Source organism: Peromyscus eremicus, chromosome 3 (assembly GCF_949786415.1).
Source record: "Peromyscus eremicus chromosome 3, PerEre_H2_v1, whole genome shotgun sequence".
Taxonomy (NCBI): Eukaryota; Metazoa; Chordata; class Mammalia; order Rodentia; family Cricetidae; genus Peromyscus; species Peromyscus eremicus.
In genome coordinates, this window is record NC_081418.1 from 119,576,021 (window position 1) to 119,600,409 (window position 24,389).

At 42.3% G+C, this 24,389-nt stretch overlaps 1 protein-coding gene across 12 annotated transcripts in view; it reads left to right on the forward strand.

Annotated features, from left to right (window-relative positions):
- The window catches only part of Itpr1 (inositol 1,4,5-trisphosphate receptor type 1), a 341,014-nt gene that overhangs the window by 108,056 nt on the left and 208,569 nt on the right, over positions 1 to 24,389 (forward strand). For all 12 annotated transcript variants that reach the window (XM_059258296.1, XM_059258297.1, XM_059258299.1 and 9 more), the window contains exon 5: positions 16,394 to 16,509. In XM_059258296.1, the coding sequence (XP_059114279.1) occupies positions 16,394 to 16,509 (116 nt within the window). The remainder of the gene's footprint in view (positions 1 to 16,393; positions 16,510 to 24,389) is intronic.

A 24,389-nucleotide genomic window follows, 5' to 3' on the forward strand; every position in this document is an offset into this window, starting at 1 on the left:
CATGAAACATAGGTCATGAAAGAAACTAAGAAAATGGTTTTCATCTTCAGGGCACATGCTTGGTGTCAGTAAAGTGAGCCCCAGTTGAATTATCCCTGTTTTACGGGGCATAGGGTCAGTGTTAGGGTCTTTAAGTAAAGAATCTCTTCACCGAGAGTCGGTTTACCATGTGCAAATGTCAGAAACAGTACTGCGAAAACTGCAGATCTACATGTAGGGGAATGAATCTACATCCCCATCTAGATTCCCGAACTTATGGATAGGCGACTTTGATACAACATCAGAAACTCTAAAACTGTTAGAGGAAAACAGAGGGGAACACTTGAAGTTATAAGTAGAGGCAGGACTTTTCTGGAAATGACTTCACTAGCTCAGGAGATAACTATAAGAATTGACAAATGGGATTGCATGGAATTAAAACCCTTTGGTACGGTAGAAGGAATAGTAGAGTCAGGAGACAAGCATATAGACTGTGAGAAAATCTTTGCCAGCTGTACATGTGACGGAGGATTAATAGCAAACTAAAAATGTAAATCATCCAGTCGATAAATGGGCGAGTCAATTGAACAGACATCAAAGGAGGAAATATGAACAGCTAACAACTGTATTAAAAAAATTCAGTGTTCTTAGCCATAAGAGAAAATTAAATTTAAACTATATTGATATCCCACCTCACCCTGGTCAGACAACCTTTTAAGGAAGCAAATGACAAATGTTGGTGAGGATGTGGGGGACAGGCGCCCTTCTTCCCACCTGCTGGTGGGAATGTAGCCTCTGGTGCAGTCGCTATGGAAATCAGTCTAGAGGTTCCCCACGAACTAAAAATAGGAGTACCCAATGATTCAGCTGTTCCACTCCTGGGCGCACACCTAAAGGAATCTAAGCCAGTACACCACCGAGATGCTTGGGTACATGTATTTTGATGTGCTGGTTACAATGGCTAAGATAATGGAGCCAGCATAAAGAAAGGCTCAGCAGAAGATGAATGGATAAAGAAAATGGTGCACATACCTGTACGAATGCAGTATGTCTGCAGGAAATGTATGGATCTGGAGATCATTATGTTGAGCAAAATCACATTTTCTCTATATGTAGAATCCATGTTTAAATCCATCCATCATCCATCTATCCGACATGAAAGTGGGAAGGGCTTACTTAGGCGGAGACTAAGTGAGATGGGGAAAAGGGAGATGAAATAGACATGAACAAAGTACACTGATATATTTGTCTTTAAATATCACAGTGAAACCGATGATTTTTGTGTGCTAATTAAAAATCATAGTTTTTTAACAAGTGAGGGAATGGCCCCACGGCCACCTGGCAGAAGCTGGTTGGTAGTGCTGGGGGTGGAGAACAGTACTGTGGTGTTCCAGTTTGGGTTGCCACTTCTAGTGGCAAGCAGGAAAGAAAGAAGTAGGATGGCATACACAGACCTTCTTGTTGTCTCCCTGTGGAGAAATAAGTCACATCCAGCCGTGACAGCTCTCTGCTCAGCTTTCCTTGTAGCCTTGCACTCTGTGTACGTGGTGTTAAGGAAGAGTCGCCTGTCTAAGGAAGGACCACAGGTCCTTTCTCTTTCTAGTCAGTGGGCCACGTCAAGAGGTCTGGCTGCTGCCCAAGAGTAAAGGAACTGGGGCTGCTGGCCTGGCTCTCAAGCAACCGATTCCTCTGACTTCTCATTCTGTGTATGTCTCACACTGATTGCCCTGCCCTGCCAGTGGGTTTACCTGTAATTCTCCTCAGAGACCTTCCCTCAGTGACTCCTGCATCTCTGCCTGAGTTTACAGCCCTGTGTCTCTGTGCTCCAAATACCCCTTGGCTTCCCATGATGCTTGCAACCAGGTTTCACTGACTTTGTATCTCCAGCGAACAGGTTTTTAATATGTGTTTGAGTGGCAGCCATAGCACATCACTGGAGCAGAAACAACCTACTTTCCTTTTGTGTAGTGGAACTTTCTGGGGAAAAAAGTACTTTTCCAGGAGACTGGGAATGACCAGCCCAGTAGCTTATGTAACTCCTTTCATGCCCGCCACCTCAAGCCTTCTGAAGGCCCCTTTGTGGCTCTAACCTGTCATGGCTAGGGCTGTGGTTGTTGAAACACCAGGCCTGCGCAGTGAGATTTATTAGCTTTTGACTCTGAGAGGTGCTCAGGATGTGAGTTCTGTACACAAGAGTTTTTAACCCCAAGTCTATGGTGCTGTTTGTATCACGAATCTGACTTTCTCCTCAACCCACCCCAATCTCTATGTGTCAGATTTTTTATTGGCTAGAACCACCTACCATTTCTCTTCTTTGTTTTCCACATGGAAGACATGTCTCCTCTGCCCTTGTGTTGAATTAGGACTTACAAACAAACAAACAAGGCCAGGTGGTGGTGGGCCCACGCCTTTAATCCCAGCACTTTGGGAGGCAGAGGCAGGCAGACCTCAGTGAGTTCGAGGCCAGCCTGGTTTATAAATCGAGTTCCAGGACAGCCAGGACTGTTCACAGAGAAACCCTGTCTCAAAAAACCAAACCAACAAAATAAACAAACAAACAAGAACAACAACAAAAAGCCCTTGAACTGAGTGGATATCTTGGGTTTGGTTAAAAAGCGTAAGTTTGAAAATAAATTTCAAAGGTGATTGTGAAAACTTGATATTATACAAAATAATATAATTATATTATTATATTGAAGCCTGTAGATTGGGAGAACAGTGCATGGGCATCTCTGCACATGCAGTACCCACCACCTTCCACAGTGACTGGCCAACCTCCTGCTTCATTGCCCCGATGAATTGGAAGCCATTTCCAGACATTGTGTTATTGGATTAGAGAGGACATCTTTAAGTTGCTGCCTTTTAATGTGGTCCAGCTGTTTGGGTAGGATAAACAACCCAGGAAAGTTTGCCTGTGTTCTGTTGCCATCCCTCTGGGCCACTAGGTATTGGGCCAGGAAAGCTGCATTGCCTGAGTGTCCTGTGGGTGACACAGATGACTGAGGCCCATAGGGGAAGTTGATGATGTCACCTCTCTCCCTTCCCTTTCCCCTTCCCACTCCCACCCCTGAACCCTGACCAAACAAAGCATATTTTTCTAGTGATAGAAATCAGACACTTTTGACCTTTTCCATCAAGGGAAATTTTGTTTTTCTTCTTTCTTTTCCTTATCAGCAAGATCTTCCTCCTTTTCATGAAACCATAAAAAATATCTCATTGAGTTTTGTCATATATGTATGTGAGTATGCAAGCATCTGTTTATACATATATATGTACAGATATTAAATGTATCCCTGATTAAATTTCACAAACTCATATCATTCCCATACTTAAATATAGAAAAATTGCTGGTTCCCCAAAAAAGCATGTCATTCCTGCAAACCCCATCCCATTCCCCAACAGAGGAGACCACTGTTTTGATGCTGTCACTCTAAGTTAGTTTTGCCTGAGCTGGAACTTTGTCTAAATGAGTTTGTTCTGTACAAACAAACTGCCTTTTGTTGTCACTGCTTTGCCAGCTTTTGCTCAAAATAAAATACCATTTGTGAACTCCATTCCTGCTGTTCTGTGTGACACTGGTTTGTTTTTAGGGCAGCATGGCCTCCCAGCATCTCAGTGTAGCGTGACTGTGCCATTTGCCTGCCCACTGCATCATAGCGATGGTATTTCATTGACTCATCGCTCTGGGTTAGGATCTGTTCGGAGGACTTTAAGTAAAGTAGCTGATTTCATCTTGAAAGTTAACTTGTGATTGAGCCCTGTGGCTGTTCCCTGGATAGATAAGAAACTTAAATATGTAGAGGAGGATAAGTTTCCCTGAAATTATACAACTTACATATGATAGAGCAGACTCTACACCCCTGAACATTTTAAGATGAACAGATCTGGATTGCCTGTTAGTTACAGGGCATCGAATGGGAGCTCCTTTCTAAATATGGCTCTGCCCTCTCCAAGGGATGATCTGTCTCATTAAAGGGAGACATGGAGACTGGGAAAAGTTAGTCACCTGGAGGTTGATCAGCTGTTGAATGGCAGAGGCAGGCCCAGAATCTGTCTTTGTGGGCCCCTGAATAACAACAGTTGGCATTCTCTTTGATATAGGCAAAAGCTTTGTGCTTAGTCCCATTGCCAGAAGAGTGAAATATCTTCTATCATTCACAAGTTACCCAGGACTCTTGATTATAAACAGTAAAGAATTGTTAGCATTGGCTAAAAACTAAGAATATTGGCTAGCCTGCACACTCAGTTCTGAAGATGGAGTCAGCTTTGGGTGTAATGGAGTTGTGATGTTTTTCCCAGGTACATGCTAAGAACTTTTTGGAAGAGAACACTGCCTTTGGTCCTGTGACTCCCTTCCCATCCTTTCTTAACAGGACTCCGCTGTCTCTCATCATGTGATCTTGCTACTCCAGGCGATCTTTAATAGGCCACAATCCTTGTAGACATTTCCCCAGGCGTAGAGGCCAGGATACAGCGTCTGACTGCACAAGTGTAGGCCTTGTGTTCTGTTGGTTAGAAAACTTTTGGTCCTTTTTGTCTTCTTTAATGAGGAGAGTTGCTGTTTCATCTGATTAGTAGCTGCCATTCTCTGGGCCAGGGCCAATCTAAATACAATAATCTTTGCAAATAGGTAAATAAGAATGGAATTGCCTCAGCTAGAGGCCAGAAAAGAAGTCCTTCCTTGCCTTTCCAGTTCCGGAAGTTGTATGAAAGATGGTCCTTCTAACACAGGAAAGGTGGCAAAGGCAGGAAGCATCCTTCTTGTGTGTATCATCGTGATTTTTCTATTTGGAGAAGGCATCAGGGTGTCTCAAAAGGAAAAACAGTACTCTATTGTCCTTCATCTTCTAATGACAATGTTTATGCTTTTCACAGACAGGTAATACCAGGTTTGCTTGGCACTCCCAATTGGAAAATGTCACTTCATTCACTTCCAAAAGCTGCTGCCACAGCTTGGGAAATGTGATTAGCATGCAGTAGACACAACCATGTCTAAACAGCTTCCGCTTAGAGTGACCTGGAGTTAATGACTTGCTCATTGAAAGGCATTTGTTGGACACGGGATTAGTTTTATGAACTGCCCTTTGACCCTGAGTATCTTCTTATTGATTTGTTTGCTTCATGATTATTGAGTGCATGTATGACAGAATCAGCAGTAAGACAAACCTATCCTCATTAATCTTAATCATGTAGTAAGTTGAGTTGGGATGATTCTTAAGTATATGGTATTTTGTATTTCTTTTTCATTTATAAGAAATTATCTTTGTGAGGAACTGATACCTCCCCCCCCACACACCCAACTCATACTGTTGGTTCTTATCCTTTTCAGAAAAAAAAGGAAGCTGTGAATGATCAGCAGTTGTTTTTTTTTTTCTTATTTATTACACACACACACACACACACACACAGACGATAAAGGTTATATTTATATATGCTGAATTAATGAAGTTTTTTTTTCATTTTAAAATTTTAATGTATATGTGTCCGTGTGTGTGTGTGTGTGTGTGTGTGTGTATGTGTGTGTGTGTGTGTGTGGTGTGTGTGTGTGTACACAGAGGTGTGTGTGTCCGTGGAGTTCAGAAATTGATACCTAGTATCTTTCTCAATTGCTCTCCAACTTACCATCATTATTTTTGAGACATAGTCTCTCTCCACACTAGGAACTCACCATTTTGGGTAGGCTGACTGACTAGCAAACCCCAGGAATGTACCTATTTCAGCCCCCTACCCCATGCCCAGCTCTAGGATTGCAGGCTCAGGCTGCTGTCCTCTGATCTAACGTGGGTGCTGGGGGTCCTAACTCAAGTCCTCCTGATGTGCAGCAGGCACTTTCCCAATGGAGTCATTTCCCTCGCTCTTAGATGGAGATTTAAAAAACAAACAAAAAAACAGTGGTAGCTTGTTGGTTGCTTATCTCGTTGGTCATGTGAGGTAGTTTTTAAGGATCACAAATTCTGGAAGAGTCTATGTTTAATTGATTCTGCCAGTGAATGGGGCATGAAGTGAATCAAATCCAGACAACCTTAAGTCCTGGTAACAGAAACTGTAAGCACACAGGGAGAGTCAGTGCTTCTCTCAGGGCTCAGCTGAACACCATGTCTTAGCTGCTTTGCCTCAGGAGATCACTGATGACCAGTAAGTGAAAGTGTTGAGTTGCCTCCCTGTTGAGCACAATTTTAATGCGCAATTCTTTTGGACCGAAGGCTTGTTTTTCTTTCTTTGCATATATCCTTCATACTATTTACTGAGCTTCTTTTCTCTCTGAAAGCTGCAGTATGCTTCCATTTGGCAATGGATCCTCTACCTGTCCCTTTTGTCTCTAACACCATACTGCCTTAGGGCTTTTGCTCTCCTTGTTTCAGCTGGGGCAGTGACAGGGCCCCTGCACTATGTGACATTATGGAACTTTCTTTACCATAGCTGTTTGTGATGTTGATAGCCAGAGTGAAACATTCAATTCATGCCACAGAAATGGAGCTGGGCTGTGGTACCATCTTTTAAACACCAAATAACTAAATTTTAAATGCCTTCTCTAGGGCTGGACAGATGGCTCAGCAGCTAAGAGCATTTGTTCTCTTCTAGAGGACTTGGGTTCGGTTCCCAGTCCCACATGGCAGATCATAACCATCTGTAGCTTCAGTTACAGGGGATCCAGTGCACTTTTCCAACCAGGTGGCACATGCATGGTACATATACATACATTAAAGCAAGCATTCATACACATTATAGTAAAAATATCTTTTCCCAGCACTCATGTATGACTCCTCAGCAACCACCTGTAACTCCAGTTCCAAAGGAGCTGATGCCCTCTTCTGGCCTCTGCAAGGGCCTGCGCTCATGTGCTTAAACCTCCACATGAATAGGCATAACACAAAAAAATGTCCTCTCCATCTTTGGTTAGAGTATACCCTGCAGCAGCTTCCTGACTGGAGACTTGACTCTCAAACCTTCTTGATTATTTAGCGCAGTTAGAATTTTAGGTTCAAAATCATTATTAAGTCAGTATTTTAAAGACACTGTTGTATTGGAACAGAGTCCTGGGATAGTTAATACAAAGTGTCTGATGGTATTATTATTATTATTATTATTATTATTATTATTATATTTTTAATATTACTGCTTGAGAGTTGATGCTTTCCCCACCCCTTGCTAGAAGACTCAAGCATGCTTTTCCCCATTAGTCTAAAATGTGTCCACCATGTGTATGGATTCTCACCATATGTAGGGATTCTCACCATATGTAGGGATTTGGGGAGGTTCCCCCCGCCTCAACCTAGAAAGTCATCTTTTTCAGTTCCAGGATGTTTTCCTCAATAATTTTCTGCACTTTCAGTGTCTTGTTGTGAAATCCTTAGGTGTTGGAGTTGTGGGTTTTATCTGCTAGTTCCTTTTCTCTGTTTTTACTTTTGGAGAAAGTCTCCTAACCTAGTTTCCAAAACTTTTATGTTTAAAAACTGCGTTGTCATTTTATTTCAAGTTCCTCATTTTGAATTCCTTTCCTTTGTCACATATGAAGTTGTCATGCATATTTAGGATGATAATTTCCAGTCTTACCTGTGAGGCTGTTGACTAGAGTGTTGTTGACTAGAGTGTTGTTGACTAGAGTGTTGTTGACTAGAGTGTTGTTGACTAGAGTGTTGTTGTACTATAGTGTTGTTGACTATAGTGTTGTTGACTAGAGTGTTGTTGACTAGAGTGTTGTTGACTAGAGTGTTTGTTGTTGACTAGAGTGTTGTTGACTAGAGTGTTGTTGTACTAGAGTGTTGTTGACTAGAGTGTTGTTGACTAGAGTGTTGTTGTACTAGAGTGTTGTTGACTAGAGTGTTGTTGATTAGAGTGTTGTTGTACTATAGTGTTGTTATTCTGTAGTGTTGTTGACTAGAGTGTTGTACTATAGTGTTGCTATACTGTAGTGTTGTTGTACTGTAGTGTTGCTATACTGTAGTGTTGTACTATAGTGTTGTTATACTGTAGTGTTGTTGACTAGAGTGTTGTACTATAGTGTTGTTATACTGTAGTGTTGTTGTACTATAGTGTTGTTATATTGTGGTGTTGTTGACTAGAGTGTTGTTGTACTATAGTGTTATTATACTGTAGTGTTGTTGTACTATAGTGTTGTACTATAGTATTGTTGACTATAGTGTTGTTGTACTATAGTGTTATACTGTAGTGTTGTTGATTATAGTGTTGTTATACTGTAATATTGTTGACTATAGTGTTGTTGTATTATAGTGGTGTTGTTTTCGCTCACCCATTCTTTCTATTCCCCCTGTTTCTTCAGCGTTAGTTGCGTTTGTCAGTTGCCAAGTACCTCTGTGTCGCATTGGGAGATGCTTCCTTTGTCTGCTGATTTCAGTTATCTCTGTAGATTAGATAGAAAGAGAGGAACCTGAAGGAGCGGATTGGTTAGCCTGTAGATATGGGAAGACATGAGCTGGTAGGGCTTTTGAATGGTTAGTTTCATTCACAAATTATCAAAGAGCAAACCACCTCTCTCATGAGGGTATCTCTCTGGGGTTTTACGTATCTTCTCTGAAGAGCCTGCAGGTCTAAGGTCAGCATACATTTCCAGTAAGGAATGAGACAGGAAGTATTTAAAGTAATATTTTTATTTTTATTCATTGTGTGTATGAAGGTAAGAAGATAACTTCCAGGAGTTGCTTCTCTCCTCCCACCCTTACCCTTACCTGGGTTCTGGGAATTGAAATCAGGTCTTTAGGCTTGTATGGGAAATGCCTTTACCTACTGAGCAAGCTTGCAGCCTTGAGACAGGAGATATTTTAAGCTTTGCAGTTCAGTAGGCAAAACTGCGGATATTATATAACAAGAGAACAAATGTTTCATGAATGTTTCTATTGGTGAGAATCATTCATCTTTTCTGTGGATGTTGAAATTTAAATTCTACATAATTTTATGTTATAAAATACCATGTTTTTTGTTTCTGATTATGTGAAAATGTGAAGCCCTTCTTAGCTTGCAAGCCATACACAGGTGGGCTGCAATTGACCAAAGTTGGCCCAAGATACCATGATTGACATTTCCTGTTCTAGATTCCCAGCTGGTAAGAAGGTCCTGCCCAGTGAGAGCCTGTATATCTCACCATCCCATTTGTACATTTATATTTGATCCATTTATTTCTAGTTCCATCTCTTACTCCTTCCCCATAGTTGGTGTATGAAGCTTCAGAACCTCTTTCTGTGCCCACCCCAACCTGTCAGCACACCCCATACATGGACTCTCCTCCTCTAGGAAAGTCTTGCTTGTTTTGACTGTGTGTGTGTATGTTGGTGGTGCGCATAAAGGTCTAGTATCCATTTTTAGTCCATCCTTCAGGAGACACCTAACTTGTACTGCGCTCGATGGCTGCAGCCTCCAATTCCCAAGCTTTCCTGGAATTCTGCAGACTGCCTCTTGGTTTTCCTCTGCAGAAATACAGACTTGCTTCCACTTTATCTGTCAAGATCTACTCCCTTCCTCTCTCCATCTTCATTCATAACTTTGGGAGATGAATTTTGGTTTCATAGATGATACTGGATTTAAATTTTTAAAAAAGTTTTCCTTCATTTTTCCCCCCTGGAGATGGAAGTAAAGGACTTTATTCTGTCTGTATGATAATCGCTAATCGAGCTCAAGTTTTTATAAGTCTCAAAACAATGTATTTTCTTGATTTCAGTAGGAAGGCAGGGATGTCTCTAGTTCCTGATGGGCAGCTGCACTGTACATCTAATCTTGACTTCCTTGCTTTCTCCTCTTTCCATCATCCCTCTTCACTTTCTGTCTCCTGACTTTCTTAGGCTGCTGTTTGGCCTTTTCCACATGCTGGTTGCTGGTTGACCTGCTCATCATTTCTGCTTGATGTTTTATGGACATCCCAATCTTGGTGTAGTCCAGATAAAATCCTGATTTCTAGTCCTTTGGCCAGTACATGCTCCTGCCTAGTCTCTGCTTTCTTATTAAGCTCCATGACAAATGAAAATTCTCCCGTAGGAGCCGGAGATGTGCCGAGTGCTTAAGGGAGCATATTGCTCTTGGAGAGAAGCCAAGTTTGGTTCCTATCATCCATATCTGGCTGCTCACAACCACCTATGACTCCAACTCCAGGAGATCTGATGCTGTCTTCCTGCCTCCTCAGGCACCTGCATTCACATGCATATACCCACACACAGGCACACACAAGTACACCTAATGAAAACTAAAATAAACCTTAAAAAAAAAAAAAGCTCCCTTATAATCGTAGCGCAGACCAAGTTCTTCCCACTGCTATTACCAAGACTCAGATGATCCCCTACCCCAACCCCAGGCCTCTGCTACCCTGTATGCTATCACTTTCATTTGCTTGTAGAGACACAGCTCCTATATCTCACTGGGCCAGCCTGTGTGTGTGTATGTGTGTGTGTGTGTGTGTGTGTGTGTGTGTGTGTGTGTGTGTGTGTTTATTACATGCTCTGAGTGGATGGGTACTCCTGGGTCCACCTTTCTTCACTGCCCAAGGTGAGGTTATAGGCATGCCTAGCTGTGTTGCCTTTAAATAAAGGTGCTGGAGATTCTAACTCATGCCTGTACAGCAAGTAGTCTAACCCACTGAGACATCACCCCAAGTCCTCTGTTTCCTGTTCTTTCAAGGTTGTAGACATCATTTCCCTCCCAGCTCAAGGCCTTTGTATTTTTTTATGTCTTCTGCTTGGAATGCTTTCCCCACAGAGTGTCTCCTCTTGTACTAATTACTTTTCTCAGTGCTGCGACAAAATACCCAACAGGAACAATTTAGAAAAGGGAAGATTTATTTTGACTCATGTTTGAGGTACAGTCCATCATGGTGAGGAAAATGTGTGTGTGTGTGGGGGGGCATGGGAGGGCGGAATAGGCATGTTGCATCAGCAGTCAGGAAACAGAGAGAGATGCATGTTTCCATCTATTTCCCCTTTTCAGTTTTATTCAGCCCTGGATCCCTGCACATAGAGACTCCTTCCTAGACACACCCAGGGCTTTGTCTCTTGGGTGATCCCTATCAAGTTAGCATTTGAGATTGTATCACATTCCCATTCCGCCCTTCAGGTCTGCCTTCAGTTCTGGAGATGCTTTGCTTATGCTTGTGGGGATTGCTGGTTCTCCATGCAACCTGGCTGTGTCCAAAGACAGTTCTTTCCTCTAATTCTTGCCCCACTGTACCTACAGGAAAGGGTAACAAGAAGCTATTGAATTGCAGAACATTACATTTTAATTGCTTCATTTAATTTTCCAGGACTGTAAACTTGGTGTGACTCAACTTGACTATTTGAATAGTTTGTCTCTGTCACTGATAGTGTTTTAAGAAATTGCTGTGTCCAGTTCTGGTTTTAGTAAGTACCCAGTACCTGCACATAGCAAGCGCTTCACTAAATAGTAATTGATTTTGGGAGTAGACTTCTGGAAGCTGAGAGCTGGAAGTATCTTCAAAAGACCCTCCCTCCCCCAGCCACTGTTTCTGGAGCCCAAGATCGTAGCACATTTTGGATCACTAATCCGGCCCCTTTTTTGAGCAACTGTTCCATCCCTAGACCTCTGTCCTTAGGGACCTAGGCTGGAGTTTAAATTTCTAGCCATGGGGGTAGGAGGGTGGTGTGGAGATCAAGGCCTCCCACCTTTATTCCTTGATGTAGTCTCTGATGAGAACACTTATTTCTTCCCTTCTGTTTGATTCCACTTGGCTAGAGGCACATCCGTGGCTTCTGGGCCTCCCATTTTCTCTTAGGTGTGCACCGCAAGTCCTTATTTCATAGTGAACGCATCTACTACACAGTTCATCATTTCTTTTCCAACCAAGCTCGAGTGCATTTCAGCCATTGAAGATACCTGACCTCCTTCTCTCTGGTGTCTCATTCACCCAGCCCTAGACCATCTTACCAACCCCTCAGTTCAGCTGAGTTCTCCTCCCTTAATCCGGTGTGGCATATGCTAAAGTTTAGGAATATTCCTAAGTGATATTTTTTTAAAGCTTAATTTAGTTTATTCCTCAAAGGCCTAAAATAACACCTGTCATATAAGATTTCCTTTGTGGCATATTTTTGGAATGAGACCAAACCACAGTGTGTGTGTGGGCGTATTTGTGTATATATACATACATACATACACACAAACATGCTTACTTCCCTCCTTGTAGATCATATGTATATATTCTGCTACTGAGTGCTTGTATCTAACTGGTTCTATACTTAGCACAGTGTTGGGACCCAGCAGAACCTTCATTTTGCTCTGCTGTGCCATCCAAATAGCAAAGGGCACCATGGAATCATGGAATTGCAAAGTTCCAGAAGGGTAGTCTAACATTATATTTGGATGCTTAATTTAATTTTCACTTTGAATCTGTTGCTAGGCAACCAGGAAGATGGGGCAAAATCAGCAAGGCTAATTTGGTTCCGTTACTAGCGTGTTCGCATCTCTTATATTTACATTGACAGTTGGTTGTAAATACACTTCAGCCTATGCAATGCTACATTTCATCCAAGGAAAGTAGTTGGTGAGGAAGTCGTCCAAGGCTTTCGATTATGCATTGCTTAAATTCCTGCTCTCACCCTTAGGTGAAGTTACCTGAGTTTTGAGCCTGTGTGGCAGAGCCTGTTTGCCTGCTAAGTGACTTGGCCACAGCATACACGGGTCTAAGACAGCACTTTCCATTGCTTTCTACCCCTTAGTGTCATGGAGTCAGCCTGTTTCTCACATCAGCTTAAGACGTTTGTTGGTGGTGGTGTTTAGTTTTTGGTAATGTATCGCACCAAGCTATTGGCATATGAAATATGTTAGAGGTAAAAAAAAGGGGGGGCATTTTATTTTCTATATCTTACTATTGGTGAAAATTGAAATTGTTACCCCCACTGGTCTTTAAAGTGAGTTGTATGTTAAATGTTGGTGTTGTTGATTAGACCCAGTGGGTCATAAAAAACAAACAAAAACCAAAGCGGAACAGGGGTGGTAGTAGTGGTGGGGTGGCTGGAGAGATGGCTCAGCAGTTAAGAGCACTGGCTGCTCTTCCAGGGGACCAAGTTGGGTTCTTTGTTTCCCAGCATTCTTGTTGGGCTTTAACTTTAGCTCCAGGGGATCTAAGGCCTTCTTCTGACTTTTGTAGGTACCTGCACACATGTCCAAACACACATGAACATACACATACACACACACACACACACACACACACACACACACACACACGAATAAATCTTTTTTTAAAAAGGATGTGAATTTGGGATGTGGGTGTGGGGGAGGACCTGAGAAGAGTTAGAGGGAGGAGTGAATATGGCCAAACATATTATGTACGTGTATGAAGTTCTCAGTGAATAACTAAAAATATTAGAAACAGTGCTGGTGACATACTTCTGAGTTTTATTTTATTTAAGTGACAGGTTAGCTGGGCTTGTTTGTAAGGGAGCCTGAGGTAGGAGGGTCACCTGGGATGTAGCTGCATGGTAGAGTGCTTCTGTGACATGTGCCTGGCCTCAGGTCCAGCGCCACTGAAAGGGTCTGGGGTGAGGTGGGGAATGTTAACTTAAGGAAGTCAGCCTAGATGCCACCTGGACCCTGTGAAGCAGATAGGATGTTGGGTCCTGACCTGTAGTGTGGTTATTCAGGAGGTGAATGGAGAGTTTGCATGCATCCCGCTGGTAGGAAAACAGTCTCTCTAAGTGATGTCATCACTTTCCACTGGTTCTGTAAATGGCCGTGACTTATCCCTTTCATAATTGGCACAGAGAGCAGCCTTATCTTTTTAAGCTGGCTTCCTGCCGTGTCTTTTGTTCTCTAAAGACTTGGGTAGTGCCTTTCAAATGTAATGAAAATTACTTTCAGCATATTAATCAGATTCTCGATAAAGATGGATTTCACCATTTCCATGTTTACCTTGTAATGAACTGTGTGTGATCATATAGAAATACTGAGTTGATGAAACTGTAAAATGAAGAAAATTCCTTTGCTTCTACAGTTAAAAGATTTTTTTTGATGATATCGAGTATTTGCAAGTATAGTATATAGAGAAAATTCACTGATCTCACTGGAAGAAAGAGCTGTCTGAATTGTAGTCAGGTTTTAGTGTTTATAAATTGGACATAGCGGGAGAATGGAAGAGGGGATCTTTGATTGGTATGTAAAATGAATAAAAAATTTTCTTAATAAAAAAAAGAAAAAGAAATAAATTGGACATAGCTATGTTCTGCATGACTCGAGAGAGCCCTGATTAGACCTTATTAGAGCAAACAGGAAAGGAAGAAATGAGAGACACACAGACCCATAGAACAGCTGGGACCGACTGGTCTGTGTTCTCGGAGGGAAAGCTGCCGCACTCAGGAAGCTCCACATGTTTCTTATGTACAGTTGAACAGGGAGGTGGGGTCGTTGCATACAGATACATGAGTAGGCAGGGTTTATGGTGTACCGCTGAACAAGGAGGCAGGTGTAGCTAATCTCTGCAGGAGCATTCTCTGTAGGGGGCAGTCCTCAGGCTGGAAAACCTTGGGGAAGCATGAAGCTACACCGGACATTTTCTATACACATTGTCAACATTTGCACTCAGATCCGAGTAAGGCTCTCCTACCTCTCTGAGCCTTGCCTGAGGCATTGGTCCTTGACATGGCTGTGCCCATGTCAGTAGTACACATTCACTCAGGACTTAACTCCATCCCTGCAGGACAGTATATGAGTTTTTCTTACGGTGAGGCAATTGTTTGAATAAGATAACATGTAGGATTTATTGGAGAAGGTCTTCTAAGAGAATCTGTTCTAATGAACAGATGAGAATAAGGGATTTGCCTGTTCAGATGTACCTAAAGGGTGTGGTTCTTCCAAGTTGGGCATTTGCTCCAGGTTTATTAATTTTACTCTTTCTTAACATACTATTTGCATACCCAGTATGTCAAAATGAGTTTCAGTGGTATTGGTTTTAAAAACTAGTTTCCTAAGGAAATTATTTCTGAGCTTTTGTTGTTGTTGTTCTGGGTAACTTGTTCAAGCTAAGCACATGTTCTACTACTTGTCTACTCGAGGCCTTTGGACTTTGTTTTGGCATAGCCCTCTTAAAATAAATGTATATTTTAAAAGTTATATATACATCATTAAAAAATAAGCAGGACTGTAGAATTAGCGAGGAAGGTGATAATTAAACAATAATGGAGTGTCCGGTTAATCACAATGTGGCCACATGGTTGTTTTATACCTCATTGCAGTTCATGGACTTGTTTTGGTTCCTTTTCTGGTTGCAGTAAGGGAATACCTTCCAGAACTGTTTGAGAGAGGGAGGAATTTGTTTTCTTCTTTGATTTCAAAGAGTGTCAGCCCCTCAGTTAGGGAGAGCGTGATGGCCGGCCTGAGATGGCTGTAGCTTGCAATGACGCTGATTTGCATCTCAGCAGATAGGAAGCCGAGTGTTTGGTCAGGAAGTAGGGTCAGTCCATAACCCGAAAAGACCTGTCTCTAGTGGTCTTCATCCACCACATAGGCCCCCTGTCCAAAGGTTCCATGACCTTCCAAGACAATGCCGCCTGCTAGAACCAATGTTCAATGTGGATTTGTCAAGGACGGTTCCAACTCGGGTCATTATGGCTGCCTTAGGGTCAGGTTCATCATCAGAAGACAATACGCTGAAGGTTTTCCTTTATGATTTTGACCTTCTGGGTGACTAGGTCATTATCTGTACTTCGGGGTGGCTGACAAGATGAATAAGAGAAAGAGCACATCTGCCTTTTTCTTGTTTGCTCAGTTGCTCTGCTACTACAGTCATTGCGTCAGTGTCTTTGCAGAAATCTTGAAGCCACTTGTCCATGCTGCATAAGACAGTGTAATAAAGTCACATAAGCCGGGGTTGCTAACTGGAAGCAATTAGGATGCACTGATCGCAAGGGGACAAGGGCACATTTATTGGTCTCAATTTGAATTTTGCTGTTTTTGAAACTTCTGTATCCCAGAGGGCCATCATGCACATGGCACTTGAAAGACCTTTGCCCTAGGAGGTGCTCTCAAATAAACTATATATAGGCTATTAGTTTTGCCCTTAAAAATATCAATAAGAACCCCCAAAAATATCAGTAAGACCAAAGATCCATGTATACATTGTTGTTTACAGTGGGTACTTTTTGGCCCTTGGAGTTATCTACCATGGATAGATGGTGGTAACTGTGGAGAAAGATTAAGAGCACTGGATTTGGACATGTGCTCTACCATTAACTGCCTTAGTGACAATGGACAATTGATTGCCTTTCTGTAAACCTCAGTTTCACCATCTGTAGCTTTACACAGTGATGGTGAAATTTTAAGACCAAAGTTTGTGAAAGGACTCCGTACTGACACTTATGTGTAGGATATTATAAAACCTTAGTAAAACGAGAAAGGTGTCTGTCATAGGCTGAGTACATATGCGTCCCCAGTAACAGCTTTTGCCTTTCGTTTTTCTTTCTAGACTGCCTCTTTAAGCTATGTCCTATGAATCGATATTCTGCACAGAAACAGTTCTGGAAAGCTGCTAAGCCCGGGGCCAACAGTACAACCGATGCAGTGCTGCTCAACAAATTGCATGTATGTATGGAGATGGTTTATCAGCGATGGGGTGTCCAGAGTGGTCACCTGCATGGTGGCTGGGGGTGGCTGGGAAAGGGTTGATTACGTCAGCCTGTGACCCCATCTGCTGGGCTTTTAAAATTCATCATCATCATCACCATCACCATCACCATCATCATCATCATCATCATCATCATCATCATCTTATGAGTGTTTTGTCTGTGTATATATCTGTGCACCATGTGTGTGTACAGTGCCCAGAAGAGGGCTTTGGATCCCTTGGAACTAGAGTTGCTTATGGTTGTGAGCTAGGACTATAACCCAGGTCCTCAACAAGGGCAGCCAGTGCTCTTAACTGCAGAACTATCTCTCCACTCTCCTGACTTTCTTTAAAAAAAAAAAATCTAAGGATAGAAGGACAATAGTCATCTTGATATTTTTGGAGGAGGTAGCACTCCCCCCACCCAGACTTTCCAGGAGTGGCTTGAGGCAAAATGGAAGCTAGAATTGAATCTCAGCTCCACCACTCATTGACCTTGAACTTGGGCAAATCATACAGCTCCTTCTCACTCTGCTACTTACCCATAAAATGGACACAGTGGTCATGTCCATCTTAAAAGGAGGATGAGAATCACACCAAAGGGTACACAGAGGTCTTATGAACACCATCAGTGACCTAATTAGTGCTTATTAACTTTTGTCCATTTGTTAATAAATTTTGACTATTATCATTGTATTTGTCATATTAATTGACATGTAAGAGAAGTGCTCACAGTACTGCTGATCTACTGTGGCCACAGCAAGTCTCCGAGCCTGTCTGAGACAATCATCCTATAAAATTAGGATGTAATTCTTCTGGTACCTGACACCTGGAGAAGCTGTGTCAAAATGTAAAAGGGGGATCTTGACATAGACCCATTGTAACATTATTATTGAATACTCCATTCCTCGCACTGTTTCATTTTTCTCTGTGTCACTTGTGTGTCTCCTTAGAATGTAAACTGTACGGGGAAGGCACCTATATCACTTTTGATTCTTGCTGAGTCTCTTGTGTCTGCAGCCAGGATTCACGTACACTAGGTACTCAGGAAGTAGACAGGAGAAACATAAACATGGTGCTTCTTGGTGCTTATCATAACTTGAAGATGGTCGCTGGGCCCTGGAGGGGCTCAAAATGTCTCCAGTCTCAGCCTGCTCTGGTCTGGCTCAGATGTGGCAATGTCATAACCATTTGTATTTGATGAGGTGGAGGTTATGAGAAGGGAGTCTTTCCCTCAGCATGTGCTGTTCCAATGAGGAGTCTGAGTTCCAGATCTACTGCTCAGGGTCCTAACTTCCATCGGCTCATACAGAGACCAATGGGAGACATGCAGAGTCACTCCCACTGTACCAGAAATGAAATCCAGACTTCTTCCTGTTATGATTGTCTGTGCCTGGGCTTTGAACTTCTCTCTGGCGCTACTGTCCTGCCCTCTCATTACATTAGGATTTATTCCCTTTATTCTACTGTGCAGCCCACACTCCTCCTAGTCACATGACCTCTCCAGATACTCCTGTCCAGATCACCCTAGCCAGGCTGTTCTTGAGCTAGGACCTGTGTGTTCTTCTTCTCAGCATCGCCATTTCAGCGGTGTTCCCTACGTCCTCCCAGAGATGCTTCCTGTTTTTCTCCACTTCAGCTTCCTGTTTATGTCTTTCTCAGTGCTGATTATAGTCTGCAATTATGTTTAATAAGTTCCTTAATTATTTGTCACTCATTAAAATGGCAGCCGTACAAGGCCGGGGCATCATCTCTCTTGTTTGCACCTGTTACTGGCTTCTCTCATGGTGTCTGCAACAGAGGAGACACTTGAGAAACACTGGCTGACTGAGCCTTGTACGAGGCACTAGAGGGAGAATTGTGTTGGAGCCTTGGCCATCTAGAAGCTTCTCTCAAATAAAGAACAAAGAGGTAACGCTGCCTCAATCAGTAAAGAGGCAATACAGAGCCAACTACCCTTTACTGATTAAGAGCATGTGGCACAGCGGTCAGGGAAAGCGTCCTGGAGGAAGAGAGAAGGAACGTGTAAGCCTCGGTCTGAGGCTCCCGGAATTAACGGAGCAGAAGAAAGAATGGAAGCCAAGATCCAGAGGCTAGAGACTGTGTTAAAGACAGAAAGAATTATGTCATGGTTACAGTAATCGTGACTTTGGGCTTAGTCTCCACAGGCTCATCGCTACCTCCCCATAGAAAATACTGTACAATGTTGCAAATGTGCAATGGATCCCTAGGCATCAGTTTTTAAAAATAATTTACAGGGGAGAAATAAAAGGAAAAGGATAAGTTACATAGTAAATAGCGCACCTCAGTTAATGTGTGGTGGCAGCTGCTCTGAGAGACGAGGGAATCAGGGCCTACAGGACTTGACTGACACAGGCAGGTAGTACTTGGGATGTGGGAAGCATGTTTTCTGCCAGGGGACTTTTCAAAATGACCTGCAGCTCTGGGTAATGTTATGAAGAACATACAGCATACTTTTTGCTTCATTCAACAGTACCCACACTCCCGGGGCGGGGGGGACCCACATTGGTGATAAGTACTAATGAAACACACAGTTACGCCTTTTACTGAGGTGTAAAGTGGAGTGGGATCCTGGGTTCTGAAAATTGTAGGTGCCTTTTAATCCAGGTGAATGTCTAGGCAGCCATAAGATTGTGTGGGATGAAGTGACAGCTTGTTGCACAGGACCGAGCCAGGCATGCCATGGGAACCAGCGTGCCTGACTCCTGTCCACTGACCGACGCTAATTCCACTCCTAATCATTGTGCCAGTCAGAACCCCAGCCCCACCCCCTGCGTGCCTGTGATGGGAACATGGGCCTCTCATTGAAGGGGTGGGGAAGTCCTTCCATTCTCCTTGCTCCTAGGAGAGCACTATTGGGTGCAAATACCTGGGGCGTTGTCTTTGTGGAAGCCTTAGGTGTCTTTAGTTGTCCTGCCTTTGTGTCTCTGGTATGAAGATCACTGTGTTCAATGAGATCTTAGCAGTATATCTCCAGCCCTTTCTTCGCCTGTGCCTTTTACTGCAGGGGTTCAGATTCACACTCCTCTTGACCAACAGGAAGCCAGCAAGACTAAAAGGGACCCGGAGGGTAGTGCTGCACGTGGAGTTCCTGCACATGCAGGTCTGAGGGAAGCGGCACCCCCACCCCCTCCCCTGCAGTGCTGTGTGGGAAGGTGGACTGAGTTTGACAAGTGAAGATAGAAATCTATGTTTCCGTGTGTAATGCTTTGATTTTCAAACTATGCTGGCAGCTAATTCAGTTAAGGCTTAAAGCATATGCTCCCCAGCAACTCCGAATGGCTGGGCTAAAGCCAGATGTGAGTCTTCAGTGCCCTTTGCAACCTGTGGTCTATGCATTTTTTTTATGAGCAGTTCCTTTCGATGTTCTACCCTGCAACTGAAATGGGCAAAATAGGTTTATTTTTGTTTTTAATCTATTCTTAAATGTGATTATAAACTTTCAACTTTGTGTGTGTGTGTGCGTGTGTGTGTGTGTGTGTGTGTGTGTGAAAGAGAGAGTGTGTGTGAGAGACAGAGACAGAGACAGAGAGAGCGAGAGACAGACAGAGAGAGACAGAGAGGCTAAGAGACAAAAGACAGAAAGATGGGGGATATTATGTCCTTTATAATATATATATATACACACACACACACACATATATGTATGTATGTGTGTATGTATGTATGTATGTATGTATGTATGTATGTATGTATGTATATGTATATATATATTTTAACTGTAAGGGAAACCAATTCTTTGCCCTGCTATGAAATGGCTGGCACAGCTTTTCCATTATGAATGATGGGGCTGCCCTTGACTTTGTGTGGGTCATACTTTCTTGCTTAGTTGGAGTTCTTCTCCCTTGTCCCCAAATCTCCTGAATGTTTTGGTGCAGTCATTAAAATGAGGTATTTTGGTCAAAGCCTTCCTTGCCAATGGGGGCTGGTGGCTGGTCTCTAGTGGGTTTTCATTTTTATTTTGGTCAATTACTGGGCAGCACCCGGGAGTCAGAGGTCAGGCTATTTTTAATTAATGCCATTTAAGGAATTTGTTGTCTAGACCACTCAATATCCTTCTGACTGGGGTAAGCAATGTGCACAGCCCTCTGAAGGAGAATGACATCTAGTGGCTGCTTACTGTGTGCTCACTCCAACAGAAGCTGGATTTTGTTTGACTCTTTATGTCCTGATTTCCCAGAAGTCTCTTGGCCAAATGAGTTAACTTCACCTTCATATCACAACCTTAGTTAGAAAGGCTCTAGCTAATGTTTCCTGAGAGTGGTTTGCCCATGACCTTGAAATGCATGCCCATACTGTTTGGATTTTGAGAATGAGTGTGTCATTAAGCTATTTGACCTAAGCCAAACAATGACAAGTCGTTATTGCTTTTTAAAGTCTGGGATATGAGTGGCTGTTTTTCTGGATCTCTAACTCAGTATCCTTTTACGTCATTGAGAGCTCATTGACCTTACATTAATAACCTCTCTCCACTCATCCAGTGCCCCTTCTGTACCGATTTAACAATGCTTGTTTTATTTCTGAAATAAAATAACAGGTGAGTATAGCAGGGTTCACCTTGATCTTGTTTAGGGCACACGATAATGTCAGCTGTCCAGAAACTGTGGGATGGAACATTTAGTTCTTAGAAATTAAGAACAGCCCCTAACCCACCGTGTAAGGAAAATGAATAGTGGTTGTTTTATTTGACAAAATCTTTAAAGAAAACATTAAAAAAATTATATGGCTTTTAAAAATATCCAAGCTACTTGCCACAGAGACACAATGAAGATGTAGCGCCAATAATCACACAAATGAATGCTATAGGAAAAGAATTCCAAAATAAACATGAACAGGAAAAGGAAAAACCATTAACTGCTGGGATCTCCGAGCCTTAGTCTTTGAAGACTAACCTTGGTTTTCATTATCAGGTGTGCTCTGCTCCCCAGGGAGATTTTAAACCATTGGTTGGATATGCTATTTTCTCTTATTTCAGTGGTGTTCGTTTCTCACTTGGTTGTGAGAAAGTGAAAGTTTCCACTTTTAATGGCTACATGGTTGCTCCACTGTATGACAATATTCAAATTTTAGATAACCATTCCCTGTGGGGAGAGGGATAGGGATACTTACTCAAGATCCTGACAAATTGTTTTGGCCATTTGAAAAAAAAAAAAAAAAGAGTTGAGACTTTGTGCTTTTGCTAGGTTATCTAAGAAAGACAAAAAAGTCTTGCAGTACAGTTACAGAGTCAAGTTAAGTCCACTGAGAGAAGCACCATACCTCCTTCCCCCGAGTATCCTTGGAAAGTTTGTGTTAGTTCACTGTTTTACAGTATGTTTATGGGATATATTTGAAAAGTTTAAGTAATCATGATCTCCTTCTTTTCAAGGAAGTGGGCAGCCTCAGTCTGTGGGTCCAGGTGCAGTCTGGGTCTTGCTGCCTTTTAATCTACATATTATGTTGTCTGTTGAACCTAAAAATCATGATGGATGTTTTTGGTTTAAAAACCAAGTTTTGTCTTGTGAGGGGAATTATTTAAGGACTGATGCATGAACTTGAATGAATTTTATTTTTTCTCTGTGTGGATGTATGTATTGAAATATGTCTATGTGCGCACATGTAATTGTGTGTATGTGTTGGGGGGATCTTTGGCTGACCGTAGAATCCTATGAATCTTTCTCTACCTTCCCTACATCCAGCAATGGATTGCAAGCCTGTGCATTCCTGCCTGGCTTTTTATGTAGATGTTGGTCCTGGGGACTGAACGCTAAGGTCTTCATGGTCTTGCTGTCTAGCAAGCATTTTAGCAACTGAACCGTCTCAAAGTCCCTGCGCTAAACAAACATATTTTATATTCATGCTATCAGTAAAGAATGAATTAGAGACTTTCTCTTTGTAGGAGAAGGAGCTGTGGAAGTGGGCTCACAGAATGATCCACAAGTTTACTGCTTTCTGTGTTTGTCCAGTGACCTTGTTAACAGAAATGAAAGAGTTATAGTTCATAGTTGGACAAACTTTTTAACTGTGATCTTCCAGAGTGTCTTTAAGATAACTCTTAGGTTCTAGTCTCTACTTACTTTCTGTTTATTTTCCTTTTATTTTAGACAACTGTCCTTGCTCTTTAGTTTCACTTCTTTGGAATTAGATTCTGTTATGGATAAGTACCTTTTTGATGGTCAGTTTGACACTGATTTGTGCCTACTCTTAGCATAGGTAGGAACTGTCTTAGTTAGGGTGTCTATTGCTGTGATGAAACACCATGAGAAGTTGGGGAGGAAAGGGTTTATGCAGCTCACACTTCCATTTTGCTCTTCATCACCAAAGGAAGTCAGGGCAGGAATTCAAATGGGGCAGGAACCTGGAGGCAGGAGCTGAGGCAGAGGCCATGGAGGGTGCTGCTTACTGGCTTGTTACCCCTGGCTTTCTCAGCCCGCTTTCTATAGAACCTGGGACTACCAGCCCAAGGATGGAACTACCCACAGTAGGCTTGGCCCTCCCTCATCAATCACTAATTAAGAAAATGTTCTGTAGGGTTGTCTACAGCCAGATCTTCTTGTTTTTCGACACAGGGTTTCTCTGTGTAATTTTGGTGCCTGTCCTGGAACTCACTTTGTAGACCAGGCTGGCCTCAAACTCACAGAGTTTGGCTCGGCCTCCCAAGTGCTGGGATTAAAGGCATGTGCCACCGCTGCCCAGATATAGGCAGATCTTATGGAGACATTTCCTCAACTGAGGCGCCGTCCAGCTAACATAGGGACTTAATAAATATTTTAGGCTCTTGGGTCTTAAACTGAGGCTTTTGGAATTTCCTGGGAATAAGAAAAGGTTCCTGAGAATTTTCCATCTTAAAATCATTTGAGTCTAAGAAGTGCTACTCAAGAAATCTGTAAGTATAAACCTCACCAGTGTGATGTTTTAGGCATAGAAAAGCTGTATTTGCTTGTGGGTTTTTTTTTTAAATATTATTTTATTTTTCTCAATCCATTGATTTTTTTCTCCCTTTGACATTTTTTTCCCTCTTGAGTGTCCACTCAGTATTAGCTGAGAACAGCTTAGTAGAAAGAACAAATAACTCTGTACAAAGTGTAAACTCTCATTCCAAATGACTCCAGGCCAGTGTTTGATTTAGAAAACTACCTGTGGGAACTCTAGAGTATATGAAACACAGAGTGGAGATTAGGAGAACAAGGATGGGATGGGGGTAGGACTGAAGACTTGTCTGAACAGAGGTCATCATGGCTACTGAGTGCTGCTATATTGTCTGCAAGTTGTTATTGCTGGATATGACTGGAATTCTGTGGCTTTTTCTTTGTATTTTCAAGAGTAGAAGACTGGTATCTCATTTAAAAAGAGAGGGAGAGAAATGGGTGAACGGACTCCTTTGGGCTGGTGTGCACATGTGTGACCATCTGGCAGGGATTCGCACTGATAGGCAGGTCATTGTCTTCCTGCACATTGTTGTGCTTGTGAATTGGGATTGTTTCTTGTAATTTTCTCCAAAGCTCAAATTTCTAAATCACATGCACCACAGGTAGAGCCAGACAAGATGCTGAACTTGTAGGATTTTGACCCAGCCCACCTAAGTCTTGTCTTAAAATCATCTTCAAAACATTTCTTAGTTTTTAGAATCTTGTCCTTAATAATAATGATTAAATTATTGTCATAGTAAATGTTTTACTGCTATGAAGAGACACCATGACCATAGTAACTCTTACAAAGGAAAACATTTTTGAGGGTCTTGCTTACAGTTCAGATGTTTAATAAATTATCATGGGAAGCATGACGATACAGGCAGATGTGGTACTGGAGAGGTAGCTGAGAATTCAACATGTGTATTGGGAGGCAGCAGAGAGGGAGA